Genomic DNA, 27,886 nt, shown 5'->3' on the forward strand with positions numbered 1-27,886 from the left:
ACCAGAAAATTGGGTGAGAGAACCATGAGTGATTCTCTTTTCTTCTTGACTTCCTTGTTTTCCATATTATCTGTAATGGGCAATGCTTGATAACTGAAGAAAATCCTAATTGTTGCCTAGGCCATGTTTCCTGACTCTGGTTCTATAGCCATGATGAATAACAGCTCCAGTCTTTGACAGAGGAAGAAGGTTTTGGAGCCACTCATTCAACAACTGTGCTAAGCATTGAAAATACAACTATAAATAAGAAAAGAGGCCAGGCACGGTGGCTTTTGCCTGTAATCTCACCACTTTGATGAGTGTCGGGGGGGGGGGGGTGGATCACCTGAGGTCAGGAGTTCAAGACCAGCATAAGATGGTGAAATGCCATCTCTACTAAAAATACAAAATTAGCTGGGCATGGTGGCAACATGCCTGTAATCCCAGCCACTTGGGAGGCTGAGACAGGAGAATTGCTTGAACCCTAGAGGCGGAAGTTGCAGTGAACTGAGATTGCACCATTGCACTTCAGCCTGGGCAACAAGAGCAAAACTTCGTCTCAAAAAAAAAAAAAAAAGTAACTTGGAATGGGAAAATAAAGATTTTTTTTTCCCCTTGAACTGTATTTTATTAATAAACACTGCATTTCCTATGTACTTGTGATTACAGTGCTCCTATTTTGATGGCATTTACCACATACAAAGTGGCTTCTCTTATTTTTCAACATAGCCTTATAATATAAGAATAGATATTGCCATTTTTCTGTTTCTCAGGTAGCAGTTAAAAAAATAACATAATGTAACACTTAGTATATGTCAGGTACTATGCTAAAACTTTATGTAATTCAACTGATTTAGTTTTTAAAAAGTTTTTATTTTTATTTATTTATTTATTGAGACGGAGTCTCGCTCTTTATTTATTTATTTATTGAGACGGAGTCTCGCTCTGTCGCCCAGGCTGGAGTGCAGTGGCGCAATCTTGGCTCACTGCAAGCTCCGTCTCCCGGGTTCACGCCATTCTCCTGCCTCAGCTTCCCGAGTAGCTGAGACTACAGGCGCCCGCCACCACACCCGGCTAATTTTGTGTGTGTGTGTGTGTGTTTTTTTTTAGTAGAGACAGGGGGGTTTCACCATGTTAGCCAGGATGGTCTCAATTTCCTGATCTCGTGATCCGCCTGCCTCGGCCTCCCAAAGTGCTGGGATTATAGGTGTGAGCCACCGCGCCAGCCAAAAGTTTTTATTTTTTTAAATTAATGAATTTTTTTGGAGGTAGGTTCTCCCTCTGCCACCTATGCTGGAGTGCAGTGGTGCTCTCATAACTCGCTTGCAGCCTTGAACTCCTGGGCTCAAAGGATCCTCTTGCCTCAGCTTCCACAGTCAAGCTGGGACTTGGGTACATGCCTGTCTACCTACCCGCAACTAATTTTAAAACTACTGCATTCTCATTTTACAAATGAGGAGATTGGCCCAGGAGATTGAACAATTTATTTGGAGCCACTGATTGACTAAATGGTGAAACCAAGATTTAAACATAGGCAATATGATCGGAAGCCCAGATGAAGAGACTGAGTGTCAGAGAGTTACATGACCTGATACAGAGACTTGCATTTAGTCAAGAGGAGAAATTCCATCATCAGACTTCTTTTCTTCTCACAAGTTGGGGCCACTGGTGTGCCACTCATGAGGACTTTTTTAAACCGTTACTAGTAATCTGCTTAACTACAAGCCTGACATTTCAACTAAATTAGCTGTAAAATGACCCACATCTCCCTTTGATTTCCAGTGTAAAATTGAAGGAAGCCAGTTGTGGCCAAAGGAAAGATAAGAAATTTGGCTTGAGGCCAAGCGCGGTGACTCACGCGTGTTATCCCAGGACTTTGGGAGGCCAAGGCAGGCAGATCACCTGAAGTCAAGAGTTCAAGATCAGCCTGGCCAACATGGCAAAACCACTTCTCTACTAAAAATACGAAAATTAACCAGTATGGTGGCACGCATACTGTGTCGTCCCAGCTACTCAGGGAGGCTGAGGCAGGAGACTTGCTTGAACCTGGGAAATGGAGGTTTCAGTGAGCTGAGATCGTGCCACTGCACTCCAGTTTGGGTGACAAAGCAAGACTCTGTCTCAAAAAAAAAAAGACATTTGGCTTGAAAATAGTGTTCAAAATACTTTTTAAAAATCTGACTGGGCATGGTGGCTCACGCCTGTAATCCCAGCACTTTGGGAGGCCAACATTGGCAAATCACAAGGTCAGGAGTTTGAGACCAGCCTGGCCAACATGGTGAAATGCCGTCTCTACTAAAAATACAAAAAACTAGCGGGTGTGGTGGTGGGCACCTGTAATCCCAGCTACTCGGGAGGCTGAGGCAGGAGAATCGCTTGAACCCAGGAGGCAGGGGTTGCAGTGAGCTGAGACTGCACCACTGCACTCCAGCCCAGGTGACAGTGGGAGACTCCATCTCAAAACAAAAAAATCTTATTTGGGGAAAAAAAGAACTTAAATTAGATGCAGTTCAAATTTGATACCAGAACTGTTCTTTTAAGTATCATGCTACTTATAAATAACATCAGTATCATTATTTTAAGTGAGAGACCCGAACTTAGGCTGGTATATGTCAGTTTTAAAAATGGGAATACCTGGGGCCAGGCATGGTGGCTCATGCCTGTAATCCCAGCACTTTGGAAGGCTGAGGCGGGATCACCAGAGGTCAGGAGTTCGAGACTAGCCTGGCCAACGTGGTGAAACCCTGTGTCTACTAAGAAATACAAAATTTAGCCAGGCATGGTGGCATATGCCTGTAATCCCAGCTACTCTGGAGGGTGAGGCAGGAGAATCGCTTGAACCCTGGATGCAGAGGTTGCAGTGAGCCGAGATCATGCCATTGCACTCTAGCCTGGACGACAAGAGCGAAACTGTCTAAAAAAGAAAAAAGGAATACCTTTGTTCAGTTATCAATGCCAGAAAGTTCTGTTGTAAAACTTTGCTAACCTGGTTTTGGTATCTATCTATTTTGATGGTATCTATAACTTCACATTTTATAAGTTGAGAAAATACTGATATTATCTGACTATTAATTCTTTGTAGACGTTTAATGAGAAGCCCCAATCTGGGGCTTACTGCCTCTGGAGAGGCACAGTGCTTTCTCCTAGGAAGGCAAAGAAAATTGAGATTTTCTCAGAGAGAAAGAAAAGGATTGAATTGCTTAAACCTGGGAGATGGAAGTTGCAGTGAGCTGAGATCACACCACTGCACTCCAGCCTCGGTGACAGAGCAAGAAGCACATTTAAATTTTGTGTTTACCGTAATTTGGTGTTTGTGGAGATTCTTTCTCGTCTAGTTTTTTTGTAACTGTTGTCCATGGAATTTTTTCTGTTACTATGTGACAATTTGAGGCTATGCAAAGACTATTCTGCTGTTACTACCACTGTCTTCCCAGAATTTCCTTGTGGTTTTGTTTTATTTTATTTTTTATTTTATTTTATTTTTTTGAGACAGAGTTTCATTCTTGCTGCCTAGGCTGGAGTGCAATGGCTCCGTCTCGGCTCACCGCAACCTCCATCTCCCCAGTTCAAGCGATTCTCGTAGCTGGGATTACAAGCGTGCGCCACCACGCCCAGCTAATTTTTGTGTTTTTAGTAGAGACGGTTTCACCGGGTTGGCCGGGCTGGTCTCAAACTCCTGAGCTCAGGTGATCCACCCGCCTCAGCCTCCCAAAGTGCTGGGATTACAGGCATGAGCCACTGGGCCTGGCCTTTTGTTTTGTTTTTTTTTTTTTGCCCTAATAGAGACAAGATCTCACTATATTTCCCAGGCTGGTCTTAAACTCCTGGGCTCAAGTGATCCTCCTGCTTCAGCCTCCCAAAGTGCTAGGATTACAGACATGAGCTACCGCACCTGGAAATTTTTTTTTTTTTTTTTAATCAAAGTCTGGACGTTATGACTGAAAAAACTGAAGGTTCCAAATGATACTCCTCCATTGTGGTTTAAGTTTTTTAGGTGTGCAAATTAGAGTACCAGCAGATCATCTTGATCCTGTCATGGTTTGGTCTGTATTAAGTCTATTTTCATTTTGCTCTTAACCTTTAAGATTTGGCTTTCCTAGGATCTCAGATGAAAGCTCGGTGTTTACCAGCACTCCTCCACTTTAGTTGGGCTTGACCTTTAATCTCTCTCAACAGGCTGGGAGTGGTGGCTTATGCCTGTAATCCCAGTACTTTGGGAGGTCAAAGCAGGTGCATCACCTGAGGTCAGGAGTTCGAGACCAGCCTGGCCAACATAACAAAATCCCCTCTGTACTGAAAATACAAAAATTAACTGGGCATGGTGGTGCGTGCCTGTAGTCCCTGCTACTTGGGAGTCTGAGGCAGGAAACTGGCTTGAACCCAGGAGGCGGAGGTTGCGGTGAGCCAAGATTGCACCATTACTGCAGCCTGGATGGCAAAGCAAAACTCCATCTCAAAAAAAAAAAAAAAAAAAAAACCCTCTCAACAATACATGTTTGCTGAGATCTCTGCTCAGCTCTTTAGCTTTTCTGCTATTGGATTTTGGGGAGTCTAGTCCTGCATGTATGTAGCATAGGTCAGCAACTTAGTCGGGGGGGTGAGGAGGTTATTATTCTGGTTTTTGGAGATTTCTTTCTCAGTGGATTTTTCCTTGCTAGAATTTTGTCCCTTAAGTCTCAGCTACTTTGGCAGCCCCAAACTCCGACCTTCAACTCCTCAGCCCATTGAAATTGCTGTTTCTGCCTCAGGTCCATTTTTTCACAGTTAAGATTTGGGAAGTGCCTTCAGGAGACAAAAAATGCAGGATAAATGTGTCCTGTCCTAATGTGCTTCTCATTTTTCACTGATCAGAGCTCCTGAAATCCTGCCAGCTGGGTTTCCTCCATTGCCTTCAAAGATGTGTTTTATATATTTGGTCTTTTTATAGTGGATTTGTAAGAAGAGGCAAAGAGTTGGTCCACTACAGGCTATTAATACTTTGTCATGGCCAGAACCAAAATCTCTGTAAAGTAAGGTGAATAATCATGCCAGGATTATAGGGATGTTGTTAGGATTAGATGTGTTATGCATGTAAAGGGATAAGAAAAATGGCTCATACATAGCAGCATCCTCATTTTGGCTTGTAATTTTATGCTGTCTGTTAGCTTCTGGAACAAGACCCAAGGACATTATCATTGTACAACTATCTGGTGAATATCAGTCTCTAAACATACACACTCTAAACATACATATGCACCCTCTATAGTTGTATAGCATTTTAATTTCACCTTTTAAACATTTTTTAAAAGTTGTGCCACAGACATTCGTTTCCTGAAATTAAGACCCTGTGTCATTATTTTCTGTGCTATATGTGTTGTTTCTGTAATTCCACCTGTATTAGTCAGCTCAAGCCAGCTGATACCATAGACTAACAAAATAGCATCAACTGGGTGACATTTAAAACAAATTTATTTTCTCACAGTTCTGGAATTTGGAAGTCTGAGAATAGAGTTTCAGCATTGTTGGATTCTGGTTATTTCTCTTCCTGGATCTCAGACAACTGCCTTCTGCCTGTGTTCTCACATGATGGAGAGAAAAAGCAAGCTCTCTGGTATCTCTTCTTCTCAGTGTGCCCAGCCATCATGAGGGCCCCACCTCCACGACTTCATCTAATTCTAATCACCTCCCACAGACTCCGTCTCCAAATACCATTATATTAGAGGTCAGAGCTTCGGTATAGGAATTTGGAGGCCAAGCGTGACACAGTTTAGAGCACCACTCATTTCTCTAGACTCAAGGGTTTTTTTGTTTGTTTGTTTTTGTTTTAGTTTTTTGAGACATGTCTCTGTCACCCAGGCTGGAATCCAGTGGCATACTCATGGCTCACTGCAACATCAAACTCCTGGGTTCAGGAGATCCTCCTGCTTCAGACTCCTGAGTAGCTAGAACTATAGGTGCATGCCACCCCGCCCAGCTAATTTTTTTATTTTTATTTTTTGTAGAGACAGGGTCTAGCTATATTTCCCAGGCTGGTCTTGAACCCCTAACGTCAAGTGATTCTCCCACCTTGGTCTCCCAAGGATTGGTTTCCTGGATTACAAGTTTGAGCCATTGTGTCCAGCCAGGATTCGTGTTTCTATTTCTTTTTTTTTTTTTCTTTTTTTTGAGATGGAGTCTTGTTCTGTCACCCAGGCTGGAGTGCAGTGGTGCGATCTCGGCTCACTGCAACCTCTGCCTCCCAGGTTCAAGCAGTTCTCCTGCCTCGGCCTCCCGAGTAGCTGGGGTTATATGCACATACCGCCACACCTGGCTACTTTTTTTTTTTTTTTGTATTTTAGTAGAGACGGGGTTTCACTTATGTTGCCCAGACTGGTCGCAAACTCCTGAGCTCAGGCAGTCTGCCCGCCTCGGCCTCCGGAAGTACTGGGATTATAGATGTGAGCCACCATGCCGGCCCCACGTTTCTTTTTCATGCTTTTTGTTTGTTTCAGAGGCACAGTCTTGCTCTCACCCTGGCTGGAGTGCGGTGGCATGATGGTGGCACACTGCAGTGTCGAACTACTGGGTTCAAGCCGTCTTCTTGCCTCATCTTCCTGAGTAGCTGGTACTATGGGTGTGCACCACCACGCCTAATTTTTTTGTTTGTTTGTTTGTTTGAGATGGGGTTTCACTCTGTTGCCTAGGCTGGAGTGCAGTGGCACGATCTCAGCTCGCTGCAACCTCCCCCTGCCAAACTCAAGCAGTTCTCCTACCTCAGCCTCCCAAGTACCTGGGATTACAGGTTCCCACCTGCTACCACACCCAGTTAATTTTTGTATTTTTAGTATAGATAGTCCTCACTATGTTGCCCAGGCCGGTCTCAAACTCCTGACCTTAAGCGATCCACTGGCCTTGACCTTCCAAAGTCCTGGGATTACAGGTATGAGCCACCATGCCCAGCCTTGAAGTTCATTTTTTTAATAGCTCTTTGAGTATCTGTGGGAGGTAAACTCTCTTAGTCTTTGAAAGTGTAAAAATTGTTTTATCCCATCCTTACTTTTTTTTTTTTTTAAAGAGAGTCTTGCTCTGTTTCCTAGACTGGAGTGCAGTGGGTTGGTCATAGCTCACTGTAACTTTGGAACTCATGGGCTCAAGCAATCCTCTAGCCTCAGCCTCCCGAGTAAGTGGGATCACATACGTGCCACCATGCCCAACTAATTTTTTTCAGTTTTTTGTAGAGATGGGGTCTCACCAAGTTTACTCAGGCTGGTCTCAAATTTCTGGCCTCCAGCGATTGTCCCGCTTTGGGTTCCCAAAGTGGTGGGATTATAGGCATGAACCACTGTAGCCAGCCCCTGCCCTTACTCTTGAAAAATAAAGGATCATAGAATTTGAAGTTTACAATTATTTTTTCTCTACTACTACTCTATTTTTTCTATTTATTTTTTACTCTAATTTATTTTTTTACTCTAATTTATTTTTTACTCTAATTTATTTTTTACTCTGTAGATTTACTCTAATCTATTTTTTCCATTTACTCTATTTTTTCTATTTACTCTAATTTTTTCTATTTAGTCTATTTACGCTATTTTTTCTACTGTTATTCTACTATTATTTCTACTATTATTTACTCTATTTTTTCTACTACTATATTTTTTCTCTGCTAGTAATAAAAGATCATATTTTATTACTTTGGTGTTAATTGCTTCTTATGAAGAGTCTTTTTTTTAGGAGACAGTGTCTTGCTCTATTGCCTAGGCTGGAGTACAGTGGCGTGATCTTGGCCTACTGCAACCACCGCCTCCAGGGTTCAGGTGATTCTCTCACCTCAACCTCCTGAATAGCTGAGATTACAGGTGCATGCCACCACACCAAGCTGATTTTTATATTTTTAGTAGAGAAAGCATTTTGCCATGTTGACCAAGCTGGTCTCGAACTCCTGACTTCAAGTGATCCGCCCTCCTCAGCCTCCCAAAGTGCTGGGATTACAGGTGTGAGCCACCACGCCCAGCCTGAAGAGTCTATTTTTATACTTGTTTTACCTCTGGTAGTTTTTGCAGTTTTAATGTTTTACCTTATGACGTATTTTTGTGTGGTTTTATTTTTACTACTGTTTAGTAGACAGTATAGTTTCACCACACCCTTGCTGGCTTGAATGGATACTTACCTGTTTTGTTTTGTTTTATTTTTTAATTAATTTATTCTTTTGAGACAGAGTTTTTGCTCTTGTCTCCCAACTTGGAGTTCAATGGCACGATCTCAGCTAACTGCAACCTCTGCTTCCCAGGTTGAAGCAATTCTCCTGCCTCAGCCTCCTAAGTAGCTGGGATTACAGGCGCCTGCCACGACACCTGGCTAATTCTTCGTATTTTTAGTAGAGGCAGGGTTTCGCCATGTTGGCCGGGCTGGTCTCAACTCCTGACCTCAAGTGGCCCGCCTGCCTTGGCCTCCCAAAGTGCTGAGATTACAGGCATGACACCCAGCCATCTGTTTTATTTGTTAAAATCTTTATTGCTACAGGCTGGGCTTGGTGGTTCACAGCTGTAATCCCAGCACTTTGGGAAGCCAAGGCAGAAAGAATGCTTGAGACCAGGATATCCAGACCAGCCTGGACAACATAGTGAGACCCTGTCCCTAAAAAAATTTTTTTAAAATTTAGCTAGGCATGGTGGTACATGCCTGTAGTCCCAGCTACTCTGAGGCTGAGGTAGAAGGATTGCTTGAGCCCAGGGGTTCAAGGCTGCAGTGAGCCATGATTGTGCAGCTGCTCTCCAGCGGGGATGACAGAGAGAGACTCTGGCTCAAAAAAAAAAAAAGACTACAACCTCTGTCTACTGGGTTCAAGCTATTCTCCTGCCTCAGCCTTCCAAGTAGCTGGGATTACAGGTGCCTGCCACCACGCCTGGCAGATTTTTATATTTTTAGTAGAAATGGGGTTTCACCACATTGGCAGGGCTGGTCTCGAACTCCTGACCTCAAGTGATCCATCTTCCTCAGCCTCTCAAAGTGCTGGGATTACAGGTGTGAGCCACCGCTCCCAGCCCTCAAAGAAATCTTTACTGATATATAATTAAAATCTCTCCATTTTAGTATATAGTTCAGTGAGTTTTGACAAATGCATATATCCAGGTGACTACCACCACAGTCAATATATAGAGCATGACTTAGCCTGGAAAGGTTCCTTCATGTCACTTAACAGTTAATCTACCCACTCCCTCGTTGGTACCCACCTTTTCTCTTTCCGTAATAGACATAGATTGTTTTTTTATTTATTTTTTTGTCCCCATTACTCTCATATGAGTCCATTTCCCAAATATTTCTGTTTCCTATTCCCAGAGTTCAATAGTTCTGCAGCTTTAGCCCCATCACTAACTTCTGTGTTTCTGTTCCATCGCTGGTCCATGGAGATGTAATGTATTGGCTTTAACACCATGATACCTCTTTTTGAAGGAAGAGAGGGATGGATTTCAAAAATACAAGTCTACTACTCACGTCTGCTACCCAGATTTAACATATGTTCATGTTTTGCCTTGTTTGCTTTAAATATCTTCAAATAAAAGGAAAAAAATGTTATATGTAACTCAAGTTCAAGTTCCTTTTCATTCTCCCTTACCCAGAAATAGTCACTGTCCTGAAGTTGCTGAGGTCATTCTTATGCATATTTTAATTGTAATTTTTTTTTTTTTTTTTTTTTTTTTGAGATAATCTCTCTCTGTCGCACAGGGTGGAGTGCAGTGGCGTGATCCTGGCTCACTGCAACCTCTGTCTCCCGGGTTCTTGTGATTTTCCTGCCTTAGCTTCCCGACTAGCTGGGATATCAGGCGCCCGTCACCGCACCCTGGTAATTTTTGTATTTTTATTATTTATTTATTATTATTTTTAAAATTTTTAGTAGAGACAGGGTTTCACCTTGTTGGCCAGGATGGTCTCAATCTCCAGACCTCATGATCCCCCCACCTCGGCCTCCCAAAGTGCTGGGATTACAGGTGTGAGCCACTGCGCCTGGCCATGTGTGCGTGTGTGTGGGGTGTTTTTGTTGTTTTTTTTTTTGAGATGGAGTCTTGCTCTGTTGCCCAGGCTAGAGTGCAGTGGCGCAATCTCGGCTCACTGCAAGCTCCGCCTCCTGGGTTCATGCCATTCTCCTGCCTCAGCCTCCCAAATAGCTGGGACTACAGATGCCTGCCACCACGCCCGGCTAATTTTTATATTTTTTGTAGAGCTGGGATTTCACCATGTTGGTCAGGCTGGTCTCGAACTCCTGACCTCGTGACCTTCCCGCCTCGGCCTCCCAAAGTTCTGGGATTACAGGCATGAGCCGTTGCATCTGGCTGAAACATAATTCATTTTCTGATTTGCCTTTCCCTGATTATTAGTGAGGTTGAGCGTCTTCTGTGTTTTCTTTTTTGTGAATCGCCTGTTAATACCCTTAACTCATTTCTTTGTTAACATATTTGTATCAAGATGTGAATTCTCTGTCTGTACTTTGTCTGTTTAATATGTGTATTTTAAAAATATGTTTTAATGACGTACGTTTTGAGTTTTTGTGGGTTTTTTTTTTTTTTTTTCGACCTACTTCCTAGGATATATTTTCTTTTTTTTCTTTTTTTGTTTTTTGTTTTTTGTTTTTTGAGACGGAGTCTCGCTCTGTCGCCCAGGCTGGAGTGCAGTGGCGCGATCTCGGCTCACTGCAAGCTCCGCCTCCTGGGTTTACGCCATTCTCCTGCCTCAGCCTCCTGAGTAGCTGGGACTACAGGCGCCCGCCACCGCGCCCGGCTAATTTTTTGTATTTTTAGTAGAGACGGGGTTTCACCGTGGTCTCGATCTCCTGACCTTGTGATCCGCCCGCCTCGGCCTCCCAAAGTGCTGGGATTACAGGCGTGAGCCACCGCACCCGGCCCTAGGATATATTTTCTTAAGGAATGTTTTCAGCATAAGCTTCAGATGTTCCCTGGCCAGATACATGGCAAGAGTTTTGATACTCCCTCTTTCTTACTGTTCCTCTTTGCTTCCTTTTCAGACCTTTTGAAACAGATGGTCACCATGTTTAGATATTAGCAGTCCCGTATGTGCAGGTCTGCGTTTGAAAATGGCAGAGGGAAACAGCAATGAAGAGGTGATTCACTTGAACAACTTTCACTGCCATCGGGGACAAGGTAAGTTGTTTGCTCTCACTTTGTCTCTTTCCCTGTGGCTTTTTATTTTAGTATCACAGCTCTGTCTTTTGAAATGATCCTATTTTGTACCATTTAGAATCCAGGGACATTTCATTTTTAGATATAAAAAGACTAGACTAGAATTATATCAGATAATGATATTGCTGGTATGAATGAAGTATAAGACTTCGTTCATTACAACGAGATTAATAAGCTATTAATTTGCTGGCAAGACACTGTTAATGTGCAGTCATTGAGTCTTAAGAGAGAGTGTCAGCATCAGTTTTTGAAGGTGTGTTGATTATAAAGGAGTGCTCCACTAGGCCTTTATGACCTGAAATACTACAGGGGTTACTGAACCAGTCTTGTCCTCCCATGATCCTTAATTTCTTTTTTGCCAGAATATTCTGGCTTAACCTTGAGGGGAATTTTGGAACATGTATTTTTTTGTTCTACAGTTTTGTTTTGTTTTGTTTTGTTTTTTCTTTTCTTTTTTTGAGACGGAATTTCGCTCGTTACCCGGCTGAAGTGCAGTGGCATAATCTTGGCTCATCACAACCTCCGCCTCCTCTGTTCAAGCGATTCTCCTGCCTCAGCCTCCCGAGTAGCTGGAATTACAGTCATGTGCCACTACGCCCTGCTAATTTTGTATTTTTAGTAGAGATGGGGTTTCTCCATATTGGTCAGGCTGGTCTTGATTTCCCGACCTCAGGTGATCTGCCCGCCTCAGCCTCCCAAAGTGCTGGGATTATAGGCATGAATCACTGCGCTCGGCCTGTTCTACAGTTATTAAAGTTTTGGGGAATTTTATTGATTTTTTTTAAAGGGAATAGTGCTTGCTATTCTATAACATTCTTAAATGTGTCTGAAATTTCCTGTTAAGTTCGAATTCACATTTACACTTGGGCTAAAAGGAAAAAATTCATGCTGAGGTGTAGAACCCTGATGTTCATTTTTTGCAATTATAAATTCCATGGAAGAGGTTATACTGGTTTTGTTTTCTCCCGTTGATAATATTTTGTGTTTACAAAGATGATTTTTCTAGTAGAGAGTAAATTACATCTGACTTTAGAAAAATGACTCCCCCAGGCCAGGCGTGGTGGCTCATGCCTGTAGTCCCAGCACTTTGGGAGGCCGAGGCTGGTGGATCACGAGGTCAGGAGTTCAAGACCAGCCTGACCAACATGGTGAAACCCTGTCTCTACTAAAAAATACAAAAATTAGCTGGGCGTGGTGGTGCATGCATGTAGTCCCAGCTACTTGGGAGGCTGAGGCAGGAGAATCGCTTGAACCTGGGTGGCAGAGGTTGTAGTGAGCCAAGATTGCGCCACTGCACTCCAGCCTGGGCGACAGAGCAAAGATTCCGTCTCAAAAAAAAAAGAAAAACGACTCCACCAAAACTTAAGTACAAATAGCCTACTGTTGATTGGAAGCCTTACTGATAACAGTCAACACGTGTTATATATTGTATGTTTTGTATACTGTATTCTTATAATAAAGTGAACTACAGAAAAGAAGTGTTATTAAGAAAATCATAAGGAAGAGGAAGAAAATATAGTTGCTATTCCTTAAGTGGAAGTGGACCATTCTGAAGGTCTTCATCTTTATTATCTTCACATTGAGTAGGCTGAAGAGGAGGTGGAAGAAGAGGGGTTGGTCCTTGTATTAGTTGGTTCTCCACTGGCCGTAAAGAAATGCCCAAGACTGGGTAATTTATAAAGAGAGAGAAGAGGTTTAATTGGTTCACAATTCTGTAGGCTGTATAGGAAACATAGTGGCCTCTGCTTCTGGGGAGATCTTAGGAAACTTATAATCATGACAGAAGGGCCGGGCGCGGTGGCTCAAGCCTGTAATCCCAGCACTTTGGGAGGCCGAGACGGGCGGATCACGAGGTCAGGAGATCGAGACCATCCTGGCTAACACGGTGAAACCCCGTCTCTACTAAAAAGTACAAAAAACTAGCCGGGCGAGGTGGCTAGCGCCTGTAGTCCCAGCTACTCGGGAGGCTAAGCCAGGAGAATGGCGTAAACCCGGGAGGCGGAGCTTGCAGTGAGCAGAGATCCGGCCACCGCACTCCAGCCTGGGTGACAGAGCGAGACTCTGTCTCAAAAAAAAAAAAAAAAAAATCATGACAGAAGGAGAAGGGGAAGCAGGCTTGTCTCACATGGCTGGAGCAGGAATAAGAGGGATTGGGGAAGAGGTGCCACACACTTTTAAATAACCAGATCTCACAAGAACTCACTGTTGCAACCAGAGGGGATGGTGCTAAATCATTTATGAAATACCACCCCCATGATCCTATTACCTCCCACCAGGCCCCATCTCCAACATTGGAGATTACGGTTGAATATGAAATTTGGAGAGGAACACAGATCCAAACCATACTGTTCTGCCCCAGCGCCTCCCAAATGTCTTGTCCTTCTCACATTGCTAAATACAATTATGCCTTCCCAACAGTCCCCAAAGTCTTAACTCATTCCAGCATTAACTCAAAAGTTCAGTCTTATCTGAGACAAGTCTAATCCCTTCCACCTATGAGCCTGTAAAGTCAAAAATAAGTTAGTTATTCCCAAGATACAATTGGGGGTACATACATTGGGTATATGCTCCTGTTCCAAAAGGTAGAAATTGGCCAAAAGAAAGGCGCGAAAGGTCCCACACAAGTTCAAAACCCAGTAGGGCAGTCATTAAATCTTAAAGGTCCAAAATAATCTCCTTTGACTCCACATCTCACATTCAGGGCACACTGGTGCAAGGGATAGGCTCCTGAAAGCCTTGTGCAGTTCTGCTGTTTTAGGAGTAACACAAGTGGAAGAAAATCTGCAAATAAGTGGACCCACACTGTTCAAATCAGTGTTGCTCAAGAGTCAACTGTGTATTTGGCTTTCAGAGCATTTAAAATTGAGCAAATTTTATTAGGTAAATAAGTCAAGAGTAATAAAATTGCTCAAGCTATGCAAATTATGAGTACAAAAGAAGGACTAATTTTCAGGGTTTTATTAATAGTGTATTCTAACTTGGTAGTGATTGTAACCATAATTTATTGGATTCAGGCAATTTTTAATCTTAGTTATAACTTGTATTTATGATCATTTCAAAATTTTCTGTACATGTATATCCAATTAATGTTGTAGTTGGTTTTTGTTTTTTAATGGGATCTTAAATATACTTGAACAGTTTCTTTAAGAACAACTAATTCCTTTTGGAAAATTACTGACTTTGGAGATGTGTTTTGTTAGACGAGTATGTTTACTCTGCACCCATCATGAGAACTTTTTTCAGGTGTATAAAGTTTTGTTTTTATTAGCTGCATTAATTTTTTTTTTCTTTAAACAAGAGAGGGTCTCACAATGTTGCCTGGCAAAGCTAGTCTTGAACTGCTGGGCTCAAGTGATCCAATTGCCTCTGCCTTACGAAATGCTAGGATTACAGGCGTGAACCACTGCTCCTGGCCAACATTAATAATTTTTATTATGCATCAACCTCTGTAGTTTTTTTTTTGAAGTGTATAGTTGAGTAAGTTTTGACAAATGAATATACCACCTGAATTACGATATAGAACATTTTCTATCATTCCAAAAAGATTCCCTTGTGCCTCTTTGCAGTCAGTTCTTACCCCACTCCAGGCCTAAGGAAACTACTAATCTGCTTTTTTTCACTCTGTAATTTCATATAAATGGAATTATACATACTGTATGTTTTCTTTGTACCTGAATTCTTTTGTGAAAGGTAATGTTTTAGGCAGGGCGCGGTGGCTCAAGCCTGTAATCCCAGCACTTTGGGAGGCCGAGACGGGCGGATCACGAGGTCAGGAGATCGAGACCATCCTGGCTAACACGGTGAAACCCCATCTCTACTAAAAAATACAAAAAACTAGCCGGGCGAGGTGGCAGGCGCCTGTAGTCCCAACTACTCGGGAGGCTGAGGCAGGAGAATGGCGTGAACCCAGGAGGCGGAGCTTGCAGTGAGCTGAGATCCGGCCACTGCACTCCAGCCTGGGCAGCAGAGTGAGACTCCGTCTCAAAAAAAAAAAAAAAAGGTAATGTTTTGAGATTGATCCCTGTTGTCGCATATATCAGTAATTCATTCCTTTTTAATTGCTAAGTAGTGTTTTTGTCTACTCATCTATGATTCTATACCTAATGGAAATAGGCTTAAAAATGAAGGTAAAATAAAGATTTAAAAAGTTTTTGTCAGGAATGAAAAAAGGTACATCATGCAAATGGCCACACACATACCCCCCCCAAAAAAAAGCTGATATATCTGTGTAATATCTGATAAAATTGATAGAAACTCCAGCCAGAAGCATTGATAGAGTTCATAATGATAAAAGTTTCAGTACACTGGGAAGATAAAATAGTGCTAATCCCTGTATACTTTGTAACATGATAGAAAAATAAAGCAAAAATTGGCAAATCTTAAAACAGAATTGGACAAATACACCATTATAGTGGGGATTTTTAAGACTTGTTTCAGTAACTGAAAGAGCAAGCACACACACACACTTGTATGAATATAGAAGATTGGAAGAAAGCTGTCAAAAATGTAATAAACTTAGGTGGGATTCTGCACCCAGTATAAGAAGAAATCACAATGAAAATTAGAAGATTATTTTGAATTACATGATAATGAAAATATAGCCTCTTATATTTATGAGATACATGTAATGCCATGTTTTGAAGAAAACTGTGGCCTAAGATACATTAGACAAGAAGTGAAAAGCTCAGCCAGGTGCAGTGGCTCATGCTTGTAATCGCAGCACTTTGGAAGGCCAAAGTGGTAGGATAACTTGAGCCTAGGATTTTGAGACCGGCCTGGACAACATGGTGAGATTTCTATCTCTACAAAAATTAAATATAAGACAATTAGCTGGGTATGGTGGTGTTGGGTTCACCAGGTCCCAGGTACTTCGGATACCAAGAAGGGAGGATCACTTGAACCCAGTAGGTCAAGGCTGCGGAGGACTGGGTTCATGCTATTGTACTCCAGCCTGGGCAACAGAGAGTGACCCTGTCGCAAAATAAAACAAAAAACAAAAACAAACCCAGCCTAGCCAACATGGGGAAACCCCATCTTTACTACAAGTACAAAAATTAGCTGGGCATGATGTTGCAAGCCTGTAATCCCAGCTAATTGGGAGGCTGAGGCACGAGAATCGCTTGAACCCAGGAGGCAGAGGTTGCAGTGAGCCAATATAACTAGGGTTCAGCAAATTTAAAGAGCTAAGTTAATATTTTAGCCTTGCAGGCCATGTGGTTTCAGTTGCAACTATTCAACTATACCATTGTAGCATGAAAGCAACTGTGTTGGTCCACTTTCACACTGCTATGAAGAAATGCCTGAGACTGGGTAATTTATAAAGGAAAGGGGTTTAATTGACTCCCAGTTCCACATTGCTGGGAAGGCCTCTGGAAAATTACTATCATGGCAAAAGACAGAGGAGAAGCAGGCACCTTCTTAGGCAGGATAGAGTGAGTGCAAGCAGGGGAAATGCGAGTGCTTATAAAACCATCAGATACCTCAAGACTCACAATCATGGGAACAGAATGGGGGAAACTGTCCCCATGATCCTATTACCTCCACCTGGTCCCGTTCTTGACACGTGGGGATTATGGGATTACAATTCAAGGTGAGATTCTGGATGGGGACACAGCCAAACCATGTCAGAATCTATAGACAGTATATAAATGAATGAGCATGGTTGTGTTCCCATAAGGACGTGAAGCAGCATACTATCCTACGCTGCAGATGGGAGTGTAAATTGGTATAATTTGGAAAATTTGTTTAGTGTTAACTGCCAAAATGGAGCATATGCTTACCCCATGACTCAGCATTTCCACTCCTAGAATGTATGCAACTAAAATGAGTACACCAAAGACTTGCACAAGAGTGTTCATAATAGTATTATCCACGATAGCCTAAACTGCCACGTACTCAAATGTCTATCAACAGAAGAAGGAGTAATTTATGTTGTATTCTTATAGTGGATTATATACAACAAAGAATTATAGCAGCATGCAATATGGATGTATCTCAGTCATTATTTGCAAGAAAGCCAGACACAGAATATATACTCAAAAACATGCAAAACTTATCTGTGCAATTAGAAATCCTCCCTTTGGGGATGAAGGAGAGCAGAGATTGGGAGAAGCACAGGGAGGCTACTAATGTGCTATAAATATTTCCTGACCTTGTGGTGGTGATTATACACAGATGTCCCTTTTGTGTTAATTCATAGAGCTGTACACTTGATTTGTAGAGCATGCTGTGTTGTTATACTTTGAAAAGCTAATTGGAACCTTACATGTGGTATGTTGTGTGGTATCTTGTCAAACACTGGACTTCATTATAAGGTGATAGGTTCATTCATTCCCTCCCTCCCTCCTTCCTTCTGTCCTTCCTTCCTTCCTTTCTTCTTCCTTTCCTTTCCTCCCTTCCTCCCTTACTTTCTCCCTTCTTCCTCCCCTCCTCCCTTCTTCCTCCCTTCCCCTCCCTTTTCTTCCCTTCCCTCCCCTTCCTTCCTTTCCTCCTTTCCTCCTCCTCTCCTCTCTCCTTTCCTTCCTTTCCTTCAGTTTCCTCCCTCCTGTCTTTCCTTCCTTTTTTTTTCTTTTTTTCTTTTTTTTTTTTTTTTTTGCCTGAGACAGGGTCTTGCTCTAGCACCAAGGCTGGAGTGCAGTGGCATGATCTTGGCTTACTGCAGCCTCCACCTCCCAGGTTCAAGCGATTCTCCTGCCTCAGTCTCCCAGGTAGCTGGGATTACAGTTGCATGCCACCACACCAGGCTAATTTTTGTATTTATAGTAGAGATAGGGTTTCATCATGTTGGCCAGGCTGGTCTTGAACTCCTGACCTCAAGTGATCTGCCTGTCTGGGCCTCCCAAAGTTCTGGGATTACTGGCGTGAGCCACCGTGCCCAACCTAAACCAACTTTTTCATTGGGTACACCAAGATTGTGTGTCTTTTTCTTGGGTCAGGTCTTCAAGAGAGGAATCTACAATTTCCTGTGGATGCAGGGGTCTTATTCACTATGGCCATTTTCAGTGGTGTATCTTTTCTCTCTTGACTCCTGTGCCTCATGTACCAATGTCTAGAGCTTTTCTTTGCTCAGTATCTCTTCAGAATGATCCCCCATACATGTGTCTTCTGAAATGGCTGAATGAGGAGCTTGGCAAATCCTCATCCTTAAAAATCCACAATTAAGTCAGGCATGGTGGCTCATGCCTGTCATCCCAGTGACTTCTTGGGAGGCCGAGGTGGGAGGATCACTTGAGGCCAGGAGTTCAAGGCCAGTATAGGAACATCGTAAGACTCCATCTCTACAAGAAAAAAAATTTTTTTTTTTTTTTGAAATGGAGTCTCACTCTGTCGCCCAGGCTGGAGTGCAGTGGCCGGATCTCAGCTCACTGCAAGCTCCGCTTCCCATGTTCACGCCATTCTCCTGCCTCAGCCTCCCGAGTAGCAGCGACTACAGGCGCCCGCCACCTTGCCCAGCTAGTTTTTTGTATTTTTTTAGTAGAGACGGGGTTTCACCGTGTTAGCCAGGATGGTCTCGATCTCCTGACCTTGTGATCCACCCGTCTTGGCCTCCCAAAGTGCTGGGATTACAGGCTTGAGCCACCGCGCCCGGCCAAAAAAATTTTATTTTAATTAACTGTTCATCGTAGTGTGTCCTAGCTACTTGAGAAGCTGAGGTGGGAGGATTGCTTGAGCCTAGGAGGTTGAAGCTGCAGTGAGCTATGATCACAACATTGTACTCCAGCCTGGGTGATAGAGCAAGACCCTGTCCCAGACACACACACACACACACATACACACACACACAACACACACACAAAAGAAAAACATTACAGCTTTAATGGAAGAATTTCAGAAATTGCAGTGATGAGATGCCTCTTTCTTTTCTTCTCTCTTCTTTCTTCTTCCATTCTTTTAGGTCACTTAATGACTTTTTTTTTTAATTTGAAACGAGGTCTCACTGTCACCCAGACTGGAGTGCAGTGGTGCGATCTCAGCTCACTGCAGCCTCTGCCTCCCGAGTTCAAATGATTCTCCTGCCTCAGCCTCCTGAGTAGCTGGGATTACAGGCGTGTGCCACCACGGCTGGCTAATTTTTGTATTTTTAGTAGAGACAACATTTCACCATGTTGGTTAGGCTGGTCTCAAACTCCTGACGTCATGAACCAACCACCTTGGCCTCCCACAGTGCTGGGATTACAGGCATGAGTCACTGCTCCCAGCCAGTGCTTTTTTAAATTGTCCAATTTAACCTTTGATATTCCTATGGAACTAGACAGGAAAAAATACCAGTTTGTGTTACCCAGTAATTCTTATCAAACATGGCCTGTTTTCAAATTGATAAAAGGAAATAAAGGCCGGGCGCGGTGGCTCAAGCCTGTAATCCCAGCACTTTGGGAGGCCGAGACGGGCGGATCACGAGGTCAGGAGATCGAGACCATCCTGGCTAACACCGTGAAACCCCGTCTCTACTAAAAATACAAAAAACTAGCCGGGCGAGGTGGCGGGCGCCTGTAGTCCCAGCTACTCCGGAGGCTGAGTCAGGAGAATGGCCTAAACCCGGGAGGCGGAGCTTGCAGTGAGCTGAGATCCGGCCACTGCACTCCAGCCCAGGCTACAGAGCAAGACTCCGTCTCAAAAAAAAAAAAAAAAAAAAAGGAAATAAAGACATTGAATAGAATTACTGCATCTAGATGGTTAGATTATATATTTTAAAGGAAACTTGGAAAGTTAAATTGCTGACTGTCATAGGTGCTAAATGGGTGCTTGACTAAAGCATTGAAATAGGTTTGCCTAAATGATTCTTAAAGTTTGTGTTTAAGATGAGCAAATTTCAATATTTTAAATAATTAAACTTTTACTATTTTTGAGTGGTAATTTTTTCAGACCAAACAATTTAAATAAAATAGCCACATATTCCCGGGAGGAATAGAGATGGATTGGGAGACCATTATTTCACTTTAAAGAAATTGGCAGTCCAGAAAATTTTATGAACAGATTTCTCCAACCTAGTGTGAGAAAAAGTTATAATCTTGAGCATAGTAATTGTCAGATGTTCTCTAGCAGTTCCCAAAATGTGTTATTGGCAAAAGTCAGCATAGAAACATGGCTCTTAATGCCTAAGTGCGTGGGCTGCTTAAGGAGGTACGTTATAGTAGTAGCCATGAAGTTGACTTTAGGCTGTACCCTTGTCAGGACAAACTTAAAGGGTTGGATGTGATACTGCCAGCCTCCCAGTAACAGTGTTCTCTGCTTTCCTGTAGAGTGGATCAATCTCAGAGATGGGCCCATCACCATATCTGACTCTTCAGATGAGGAAGGGATTCCAATGCTGGTCACCCCAGCTCCTCAGCAGCATGAAGAAGAGGACCTGGATGATGATGTCATCCTGACAGAAGTGAGTTTTCTTTAAACTTACATTGCGACATTATTATTGCAAGTTGGTGATCTAAGTATTCAGCCACTCTTGTGGGCCTTGTTGTGGAACAGCTGAGAGCACCTCTTGTACTCGTTCTGAGAACCTCTTTTCCATTCTACCTCAGGTACCCTTAGATTTAGAAGCTGTATGTTTCAGTCTGCTTCTGGATTGAGTATCTGCACCGTTGTTCCATTTGACTATTAATGCACCAGATTGCACTGTTGTCATTGCTACAACATTATGGTGTATCTTACTGTTGGATTGGCCTTATTCTCTCCATATTATCCCACATTTTTCAGAATCATCCTGGATATTCTCGCACTTAAATTTTTATATGGAGTTTACAATCAACCTTTTAAATTCCAAAATATAAATATATATGTAATCAGTTTGCCTAATCCAAAACAAATCTTCCTGTTATATTTATAGAGCAATTTTTATGATCCTGCTCTTTCTAACCAAGAACAAATTTTGTCTTTTCATGTAGTCAAGACTTCTTTTATATTCCTCAGCCAGAAAGCATTTTGAATTTTTCTTAATATAGATCTTAAACATTTTTTGTTTTTCTTGGTTATTTTATATTTTCTGTTGCTTTTGTGAATGACATCTTTTCTTTCATTGTACTTCTATTTTTTTGAGACGGAGTTTCGCTCTTTTGCCCAGACTGGAGTGCAGTGGCGTGATCTCGGCTCACTGCAACATCCACCTTCTGATTTCAAGCGATTCTCCTGCCTCAGCCTCCCGAGTAGCTGGGATTACAGGTGCCTGCCACCACACCTGGCTAATTTTTGTATTTTTAGTAGAGACGAGTTTAACCATTTTGGCCAGGCTGATCTCGAACTCCTGACTTTGTGATCCTCCCCACCTCGGCCTCCCAAAGTGCTGGGATTATAGACATGAGCCACCGCGCCCGGCCCTTTCATTGTACTTTTAAACTGTGTTTTTTAAACTACAAGTCTGTTGCCTTTTTGTTTGTTTGTTTGTTTGTTTTTGTTTAAAGATCCCAGTTGGCTTTTTTGTGGTTCTAGAACCAAACAACACTTTCTTCCATAAAATTCAGTAGGTGTTCTGAGCTGAGCAAAAGTGGTTGGCTTTATAGACAGAGAAGGACTAAAGAGAGCAGAAGCAAAGTCCTTTCAAAGTTACTTCTCTTGTCAGGCTGGGACAAGGAGACAAAAGAGAAAAATAACTGATTAGTTAACATCAGGCTGCTTCAGACCACCTTTCCCGTATAAGGATTAAAGCAGAGAGAAATTCATTATGATACCCATTGAAGATTTAAACTGCCCTGTTTAAGAAATTGGTTGTTCACGCCGGGCGCGGTGGCTCACGCCTGTAATCCCAGCACTTTGGGAGGCCGAGGCGGGCGGATCACAAGGTCAGGAGATCAAGACCACGGTGAAACCCCGTCTCTACTAAAAATACAAAAAATGAGCCGGGCGCAGTGGTGGGCGCCTGTAGTCCCAGCTACTCGGGAGGCTGGGGCAGGAGAATGGCGTGAACTGGGAGGCGGAGCTTGCAGTGAGCTCAGATCCGGCCACAGCACTCCAGCCTGGGCGACAGAGCGAGACTCCGTCTCAAAAAAAAAAAAAAAAAAAAAAAAATTCAGAATTCAGTGCAATGTACTGGTAGATAATAAAAACTCAATAAACAGGGCTACAATCTAAATAACAGGCATACTGGAGTTTTCTTTTGAAATGTAATTTTTCTCTCTACAGTCACTCCCATTTCTACCAAAGATAATCACAGTAAGACCAGTTTGCCTCACTAACCACGTATTTGAAAGCACATATTTAAATTTCCTTTGCTGGAAATTTTGACGAGGAATCTCAAATTGGTCTATAAAAAATGTCTCTGCTAGGAAGCCAAACCAGGACAGACATTAGTCTTTGCCTGCTGTATCCAACATCTGGAGGTTCCTGAGCCTGCCAGGAAGAGACAGATTTACTCACTGTAAGGCAGGGAACGCTTAAAGCCAGGCATTGTTTGCACGTATTGAAATGTGGCATTCCATTCAAAGCCTTGGTAACATAACCAGTTTCCAGTTGTGTCCTTTTATTAAAAGGACAGATTCTTATTGAACTTATGCAAATAATGATATTGCCATAAAAATAAGAATACTCATGAATAGTTTGCAAATTCTGGAGGGAACCTGTTGGGAGGAAAAGCAAATATTTTCATTTTTATTATAAAAGTATACCAAATTGCGATAAGCTATAAAAACCTTAAAAGAAAAAAGTTTCCTTAAATCTGGCAAACAAAACATTAAAAGAACCAGCAGTGTTTCAAATAAAGAAGCCATAAAAACCCATGATTCTTCTTTAGTCAATTCAGTCTCATGTAATTAATTCTTGCTGTTTGATCTTGGTTAGCAGTTACACAAATTCATTAGTTTCTTCATTAGAATTTTGAATATTTAGTCCAATAGTGTGAACTCAAACCTGTATTTGTCAGCATTCATTTCATTTTTCGCATATACATCTTTGAAGACACAGCACTTATGGATTATAATTGCTTGCAGAGAGCTTTCAGAAAATGTCAGAACAAAATAACTATGGACAGCAAGACTAAAAATGGCTGCGGTTAAAAACCTGATGAGAGTTCATTATAGTGACACAGTTGACAAGGAAATTTAGTTATTTCTAAACCAAAATTATGACTGATAGCATATATGCCAAGACATATCAGATTTCTAAGAGCTTTATATAATCTTGGAATATAAAAAACATCCATATAGACCCGGCACGGTGGATCACTTGAAGTCAGGAGTTCGAGACCAGCCTGGCCAACATGGTGAAACCTCATCTCACTAAAAATATAAAAATTAGCGAGGCATGGTAGCACATTGCCTGTAATTCCAGCTACTCAGGAGGCTGAGGCAGTAGAATCACTTGAACCCAGGAGATGGAGGTTGCAGTGAGCCAAAATCGTGCCACTGCACTCCAGCCTGTATGACAGAGGGAGACCCCGTCTCAAAAAAAAAAAAAATACGTGGGCATTTTTGCTGATCAGAAGACACACAGCTGTTTTCCAAATGGTCTTTCTTACCAAAAATATCCAAGTCATGTGAACTAAAAGGCATTGGAGTTAGATTCTGTTTTTCTGATAAAAGATTGAAGTGCTTACTTTTTCCTTAAACCAGTTATTAGAGTTCTGTGATATATTTTGGTAGAGAAATACCACACACACATAACACATATATAGACACGGAGAGACAGAGAAGCAGATCTTACAACCTTCATTAAGATTCTTTATTTGCCAGTTTTCAAATACAGTTTACACTTGAACAACATAGTGGTTAGGGGTGCCAACCCCTGTGCAATTTAAAATCTGCATATAACTTTTGACTCCCCAAAAACTTAAGTACTAATAGCATACTGTTGACCAAAGCCTTAACTGCTTAATACTACTTGATAACTACTTAACTACTAATAGCATACTATTGACCAATTACATGGTTGATTAACATGCTTAATCATGATATACTAACTAGTATGTGTGTGTATATATATGTGTGTGTGTGTATATATATATAATATACTGCATTCTTAAAGTAAGCTGAGGAAAGGTTAAGAAAATCATAAACTGGGCAGGGTGGCTCACGCCTGTAGTCCCAGCACTTTGGGAGGCCGAGGCCAAGAGTTCAAGACTCATGAGGTCAGGAGTTCAAGACCGGCCTGGACAAGATGATGAAACCCTGTCTCTACTAAAAATACAAAAATTAGCCAGCATGGTAGTGGGCACCTGTAATCCCAGCTACTTGGGAGGCTGAGGCAGAGAACTGCTTGAACCCGAGAGGCAGAGGTTGCAGTGAGCCAAGATCAGGCCACTGCACTCCAGTTTGGGTGGCAACAGAGTGAGACTCTGTCTCAAAAAAAAAAAAAAAAAACAAGAAAATCCTAAGGAAAATATATTTACTGTTCATTAAGTGGCAGTGGATCATTATAAAGGTCTTTATCTGTGTGGTCTTCACACTGAGTTGGCTAGGGAAGATACTGGGTGTTGCAAGTGAAGAAAATCCACGTATAAGTGGACCCTGTTAGTTCAAACCATGTCATTTAAGAGTCAACATAGTTTCTATCCCCTCTTTAGACCATCAGTCCTTCAATCACCTGTTACAGTGCCCCCAAGCAATTGCTAACCTGGCACCTCTTAGTTGGCACTTCCACAGAGGTGACTCCCAGATGAAAAAAGGTAGACAATTTACAAATCTTAGATCTAAACACTATACTAATTTGTCCAAACAAAAAAAGGCAAAGGTAAAGGCCCAGTTAAGACTAGATGGTAGCTGGGTGTGGTGGCTCATGCCTGTAATCCCAGCACTTTGGAAGGCAAAGGCAGGCGAATCACTTGAGGTCAGAAGTTCAAAGCCAGCCTGGCCAACATGGTGAAACCCCGTCTCTACTAAAAATACAAAAATTAGCTGGGCATGGTGGTGAGCTCCTATAATCCCAGCTACTCGGAATTTAGCTTTCCTGATGAGTTTCTTAATCAGTTACTGACTTCAGGGCTGCCAAAGACTAACCAGAGCTTCCCTGGGGTGGAGTTTCAGCATTAAAATGAGGTGGAATTTGGCTTTTTCCTTCAAAAGGTGAACTGTAGGGCACAAAGACAGTTTGTGTGCAGCCTCTATAAGCTGGCAGAAACTGGTTTAAGATCTATATGTAGTCATTTATCAGAAAACGATGTTTGTAAGGCCAGTCTTCTGTCCCAATAAGAGTTGTAGTGGGTTTCTGGGTTGTAAATCGGAGTTAGGGAGGGGTCTGATATTTGCCTGATACACCCTGTTGGTAGGGAGCTTAGCAACAGTTTGGTTTTTCATGGAGCATAGGAATTTAGGGAGTTGCCATACCAGTCACCGTGAACCCTGACCTCATAGGTAACTTTTGTTTCCTTAACCTTAAAGGTCAGTCCAGACATAGTGGCTCAAAACCTGTAATCCCAGTGCTTTGAGAGGCCTAGCAGGAAGATCACTTGAGCCCAGGAATTCAAGGCTGTAGTAAGCTATGATTGTGCCACTGTACTTCAGCCTGGGACCCTGTATCTAATTTTTTTTGTTTGTTTGTTTTTGTTTTTGAGATGGAGTCTCCCTCTGTTGCCCAGGCTGGGGTGCAGTATTGCAATCTTGACTCACTGCAACATCCACTTATTGGGTTCAGTGATTCTTGTGCCTCAGCCTCCAGAGTAGCTAGGATTACAGGTGTGTGCCACCACGCATGGCCTGTGTCTGCCTTTGTCTCTAATTTTTAAAAAACAGACAAAATTTAGAATCTGTCATAATTTATAAAGGGGCATCTATTTTGCTTTCAGATAACACCATAGAGCTGAAATATTTTGGGAATGGCTTTCTAAAGGTCACTTCTGATATTTCAGGCTTTGCATGACCCATAAGTAGACTGGATGGTACTTGTCAGGTCCTGAATATCATCCTCAGGAAAATAACATTCTGCTTCTGCTGCTTTTATCCGTTTTTACTCCCTCTCCTTCCCCTGGTCCCACCAATGTATGTTAGCTGGTAAAAGTCAGGTATCCTAGGGTCATAAGTTATAATTAAGACACTGATTTCTTTAAAAAATGTTTGAAAATCTTCCCCAGGTTTAGGACATTTTTAAACTATGGCCTGTTTTTATCCATAGCATGTAAGTCAGGAATTACATGCAATATTTTCAGTTTGTTCTGTTTTATAAGGAAACAGTTGTAGCTGTTTTTTTCAGAGAAGGGCAACTCAAAGTTAGTAGACTGTGAATATTCAGGAGTAGATGCAGTATTCAGGTAAAATGAGAGCGGTGGGAATTACATTAGTTTATCTGTCTTTGGTATGGGAGGTAATTTTGCATTTCTAGTTTTTCATTAGCTTTTTGCAGTGAATCTTTCAAAAAAGCTATTTTAGAATCCTGTTGTCTCTTTGAGGCCTCTGAATGTCAGTGAGAATCTCATTCTTTCCGTGTAATTTGGAGGCCTAGGATTCAAGTGAATTTCTTGGATGAACACTCTTTTTCATCTGGAACATTCCACATCATGGTCATCATAATTCTGAATTATTTTTGGTAAAGTTTTGCCACTTTTGTAACTATTTGTAGCTTCTAGGGCCAGAAGTTTTTTTTTTTTTTTTTTTTTTTTTTTGAGACGGAGTCTCACGCTGTTGCCCAGGCTGGAGTGCAGTGGCGCGATCTCGGCTCACTGCAAGCTCCGCCTCCTGGGTTCACGCCATTCTCCTGCCTCAGCCTCCTGAGTAGCTAGGACTACAGGCGCCCGCCACCGCGCCCGGCTAATTTTTGTATTTTTAGTAGAGACGGGGTTTCACTGTGTTCTCGATCTCCTGACCTTGTGATCCGCCCGCCTCGGCCTCCCAAAGTGCTGGGATTACAGGCTTGAGCCACCGCGCCCGGCCGGGCCAGAAGTTTTATACATGAAAAGGCAGGACTACCAGAAGGTAGAGTACTCCAATTTTTAGAAATTAGGGATGCTGTTTTTATGTTGGACCTTGTATATCTCAGGACCGGGATGGCTTTGGCTCCAAGATGTCCAACGTAGCCAATAACTTTCCAGTTTCTGTCTGACACAGTCAGACACCTGAGGCCTCCCTCACCTAAGCCTGCAAGAAAAGGAATCCACATACCCACAGATTCCAAAAGCCTGAGTTTATACCCTCCCTGCACTCAACACAGCTGGGATTGGTTAGCTTTAAACTGCACCCCTGTATGCTAGCAGCAAATGGAGTTGGCACCCACATTTCTGTCTGGCCATAATCTTGGGGGCTTGACTCAAGCCATAAAGACCTCTGCAAAGAGGGAGCAAAAAATACAGTTCTTGCCAGTGTTTTGTGAGCCCTCACATTCCCAAAAGTCATGTGCCCCGCCATAGCCCAGATTAACCCTAGGTACTGCAAAGTCAAATGCTCTCTCACAGTGCAGCCTAACCTTGATACCCTCAAAGTCAGAGAGATCAGGTGCTAAAAAGACAGCAGAGCTCAGGCCTGAGAAGGACTTCCAACCCTTGCAGCTCTGTGAGGAAAACATTACTCTCCAGAAAAGGGAGTTAGCTGTTTTCCTGTGTTCCTTGAGTTACCTCAAGATCATCAGTCTCTGTCCCTTTGGGTTGCTAGACCTGTCAAAGGACAAAATTACAACAAATATAGTGTAAGGATCTCAGTTGTCTTTATTGTGACTCTAGCATCAGGCCATTCTTCATTCCAAAGTGGAGAGTAAAAGTGTTCTTGTTACTTTTTTTTTAAGACAGTCTCGCTTTATCACCCGGGCTAGAGTGCGGTGGCCCAATCTTGGCTCACTGCAACCTCCCGAGTTTAAGCGATTCTCCTGTCTGAGCCTCCCGAGTAGCTGGGATTACAGGTGTGTGCCACCAT

General features: G+C 42.4%; 1 protein-coding gene across 5 annotated transcripts in view; it reads left to right on the forward strand.

Moving 5' to 3' along the window:
• Positions 1-27,886, forward strand: part of LOC105497363 (E3 ubiquitin-protein ligase RNF216) — a 164,978-nt gene that overhangs the window by 7,066 nt on the left and 130,026 nt on the right. For 3 of the 5 annotated variants that reach the window (XM_071095356.1, XM_011768359.3, XM_011768360.2), the window contains exons 2-3: positions 10,955-11,090; positions 20,369-20,502. In XM_071095356.1, the coding sequence (XP_070951457.1) occupies positions 11,024-11,090; positions 20,369-20,502 (201 nt within the window). In that variant the 5' untranslated portion in view covers positions 10,955-11,023. Of the gene's footprint in view, positions 1-9,638; positions 9,779-10,954; positions 11,091-20,368; positions 20,503-27,886 lie in introns of all 5 variants that reach the window. The other 2 variants (XM_071095354.1, XM_071095355.1) reach the window with 2 other exon arrangements.

The sequence above is a fragment of the Macaca nemestrina genome, chromosome 4 (assembly GCF_043159975.1).
Source record: "Macaca nemestrina isolate mMacNem1 chromosome 4, mMacNem.hap1, whole genome shotgun sequence".
Lineage (NCBI taxonomy): Eukaryota > Metazoa > Chordata > Mammalia > Primates > Cercopithecidae > Macaca > Macaca nemestrina.